Source organism: Mastomys coucha, chromosome X, assembly GCF_008632895.1.
Source record: "Mastomys coucha isolate ucsf_1 chromosome X, UCSF_Mcou_1, whole genome shotgun sequence".
In the NCBI taxonomy this organism is placed as follows: Eukaryota; Metazoa; Chordata; class Mammalia; order Rodentia; family Muridae; genus Mastomys; species Mastomys coucha.
In genome coordinates, this window is record NC_045030.1 from 143,326,312 (window position 1) to 143,329,769 (window position 3,458).

A 3,458-nucleotide genomic window follows, 5' to 3' on the forward strand; every position below is an offset into this window, starting at 1 on the left:
GGCAAGGTTCCATCTCTCCAATCAATAATGAGATCTTTGAGGATATAGGCTGTTTATAAAGTTGAAGGTGTTCTACAAGACAGTAAGGGGATGACATACTGTACTTACTAGGGCAAGGGAATTATACTGTTGAAGGAGGCAGATTTGTATGAGTTTAAGGCAAGCTGGAGGTACAGAGACACTTGCAGCATGGTTATGTGGTAATACCCTGATTTTGTTTTATTTTTTAACTTCACCTTTTTATTTATTTATTTTCTTAGATATTTTCTTTATTTACATGTCATACGATATCTCCTTTCCCAGTTTCCCCTCCAAAAAAACAAAAAACAAAAAATAACAAAAACAAACCCCTGTTCCTTCCTCCCTCCTACTGCTCGCCACCCCAACCTCTCCTGCTTACTGGCCCCAGCATTCCCCTACACTGGGGCACAGAACCATCACAGGGCCAAGGGCTTCTCCTCCCAGTGATGACCGACTTGGCCATCCTCTGCTACATATGCTGCTGTAGCAATTAGTCCCACCATGTGTACTCTTTGGTTGGGGGTTCAGTCCCTAGGAGCTCTGAGGTTACAACACCCTGATATTTTAAAGAAAGAAATTTATTTTAAGAAAGGCCAGACAAAATGACACGAGCATTCAATGCTAGCCTAGGGAAGGCAAATGCAGGCTGACTTGCTTGTTGTCAATGCTATCCTGGTCTACATAGAGATCAAGGCCAGCCTTAGCTAGAAGATGGGAGGGGAGGAGAGGGGAGGAAAGGAAAGGAGAGTTAAGTTGGAGAGACAGAGACATGGAGAGGGAGAGAGAAGGAAAAGGAGACAGAGAGAGCACATATGAATATATCCCTCCCCTTCAAGTGGGCTGAGGACCACTTTCTAGAGACAGATCTTCTTCCACTACATGGGTTCTAGGAATAGTACTCAGGTTGTCAGGCTTCCTTTCGTGGGCTACCCACCAAGACATCTCACGTTTGTGGCTGTGGTTCCTACACATGGTATAATGTCTGCTGCAGATCTACCGTGCTATGTTCTCATGGACTGTGTTAGGTGTATGCAGGTTCAGATTTCAGAGAGCTTCTCCTTTTTATTGTTTTGCTGTTCACTTTATTGCTACAGAAAAAATGTTACCCAGGAATCTCTTCATTGTCTCCTGTCAAGAAGGCTCCCATCTTCTCCTGAAGACCTGATTCTCTGACTTTGTTGTTACTGGTAATTACAGAACTTTGCAGAGCATAAAGTTCATTTGTAGAGACTGCTTAGCCAAGAGTTGGAGGCCATTCTTTTCTCAGTAAATATATAAACCAGTTATAGGCCTCACAACCACAGGGCACAAGGTATGCTGCCTTCAGTTCTTTGATCAGCCAAGAAAATATGGGCAGCAGAAGTCCATCCATAGGCTTGGCTGGCTGTTCAATATGACTAACCATCAAGACAGATCCATCACTAAGGGGCACTGCCTGTTGCTTCTAATGGTAATTCAGCTCACCCATCACAAGCCACATTAACTGTGCCTATAGCTTTGCCATTCTGAGGCTATGCCTCAAGCTAGGCAAGCAATGTTCTAGTGGCCCATCCCACCCCACACCTCTGTATGGATTTGGATGACTTGAGATGCTCTCTTTCCCATGAATGATTTGTTAGACAACGGACAGTCATCCAGCCAGCTTTACAATACCTCTCAAGTCAGATATCACTTGCAATAGCTTAGATTTTATCAACATTAGACTTAACAGATAGAACTGTAAGAGACAACACAGAAGCAGTAAATATCCAATTTTGTACTGAAGCTACAGCATTGCTATGCACTTCTCTGACTGCATTATTAGTGTTTGACACGCAAGTCTTAAGAGCACACACAAGAGTGTTAAAGGAAGAAGGCCTCTCCCTTGGAACACAATGAATGCAGTGACTATACACAGGGTTCAAGTTCACAGCCTACGTGGGCTGGTGTTCGCACCAGTATAGGTAGAGGAGAATTTCTGTACACAGTTCCCTTCTGAGGATTAGCCTATATTCATATCAGAATGAGAATATGCCAACCATATTTCCCCTCCTCGCCGATGCACATTACTATTGGTTTGGTATTGGCTTCTCGATGGTTTGTTCTTTTACATTTCAAGGAAAAACACACAAACTTTACCAGGCCACTTAACTTTTCAAAATAAGGAAATCACATTTTAAAACGACATTTAACATGTACACCCTAAATGAACAACTTGGAAACTAACATGAATTGGACATGTAATCAATTCAGTCTCAGGAGAAGTCCTCATGCTGCTACTTTAACATGAATAGGACATCAGACATGACAGAAAACATATCAAACTATCATAAATGACCCTTTCAGATTGCAGTGGTGGAGCAACACAACAAAAGAATACAATGCCCATTGACCTCTTACTGAAAATACAGACAAAAGCCAAGACTGCTTTGCGGGAATGCCATTCATTTTTATAAACAAAAAAGGAGGATGCATAGGCCATCATGTCGGAGAATATCCTCTCTGCCGGAGGCTGTAGAAATGAGCCTCTTTCAAGATGTTGTTAATGTGGGAGTAAGGATCTTGGTCTTGGCACACTTCATAGTCCTCCTCTTGGGAGAACCCAGGGATATTGGAGTCTAGTTCAGCAGTGTTCTGGTTTAAGCTGCTCTGTGGCACTCTCTCACGATTGGGGATATTGATGTTGCTTTGGTTCCTTTCATTATCACTGCTTGTCGACTGGAAGAAAGACAGAAGGAGGATGGCTATTATGATACTGTCATCATTTCCTGTGCCCCTTGATGAATATTGGCATCACATTCTACAAAAGACTTCACAGTCAATAATGTGCAATCACTGGGCAGTTCATTCACTCCTGACACCAGCCTGGTTGGTAAAGCAGGGTTTAATAGCACCCATTTGACAGAACAGGAAAGAGGTCTCCAAGGGGCCCAAAGGCCAGTCCTTAGGAAGTGCCAGGGAGAAGGTTCAAACAGAGGCTCTCTTGCTTCCTATTCCTTAGACACATCTACTGGCCCTGCTTGCATCATGCATTCCAATTACCTGCATCAGGGATGGAAGTTCCCATTCTCCAGGATCAAGCAGGAATCAATTCTGCAGAATGAGGTCAGGATTGGGCCCAAAGAAAGTAAGATAGAATGAAATTCCAAGTGCCAATGTGGCAAAGACATGATGGGAAACACTCCATTCACGTAGATGGGCACACATGCTTACTTATACATAATGGGATCTTTCCCTATGAATCCGTGAGAGCAGACAGATGTGTTCCTCCTACAGCAATTCAAGGCTCCTCTCTTATCTTGACATGTCTTTGACATTTTTTAATGAAAACTATAGTAAGTGACAGAGCAGCATTTTTGATCTACTCTTTGTGGGCTTAGTGTAGCGTGTTTCTCTGTTTGCTATTAAAATTGTCTTCTGAAATTTCTTCACTCTGTCATACTGGCCATAGTATGTGA

General features: G+C 42.8%; 1 protein-coding gene across 4 annotated transcripts in view; it reads right to left on the bottom strand.

Annotated features, from left to right (window-relative positions):
- Nucleotides 1-1,689: 1,689 nt before the first annotated feature.
- The window catches only part of Fam104b (family with sequence similarity 104 member B), a 153,847-nt gene continuing 152,078 nt past the window's right edge, over nucleotides 1,690-3,458 (bottom strand). For all 4 annotated transcript variants that reach the window (XR_004118314.1, XM_031368983.1, XM_031368977.1 and 1 more), the window contains exon 3: nucleotides 1,690-2,718. Coding sequence is in view for 3 of the 4 variants with exons in the window: in XM_031368983.1 (XP_031224843.1) it covers nucleotides 2,482-2,718 (237 nt within the window). In the remaining variant the exon portion in view is untranslated. The remainder of the gene's footprint in view (nucleotides 2,719-3,458) is intronic.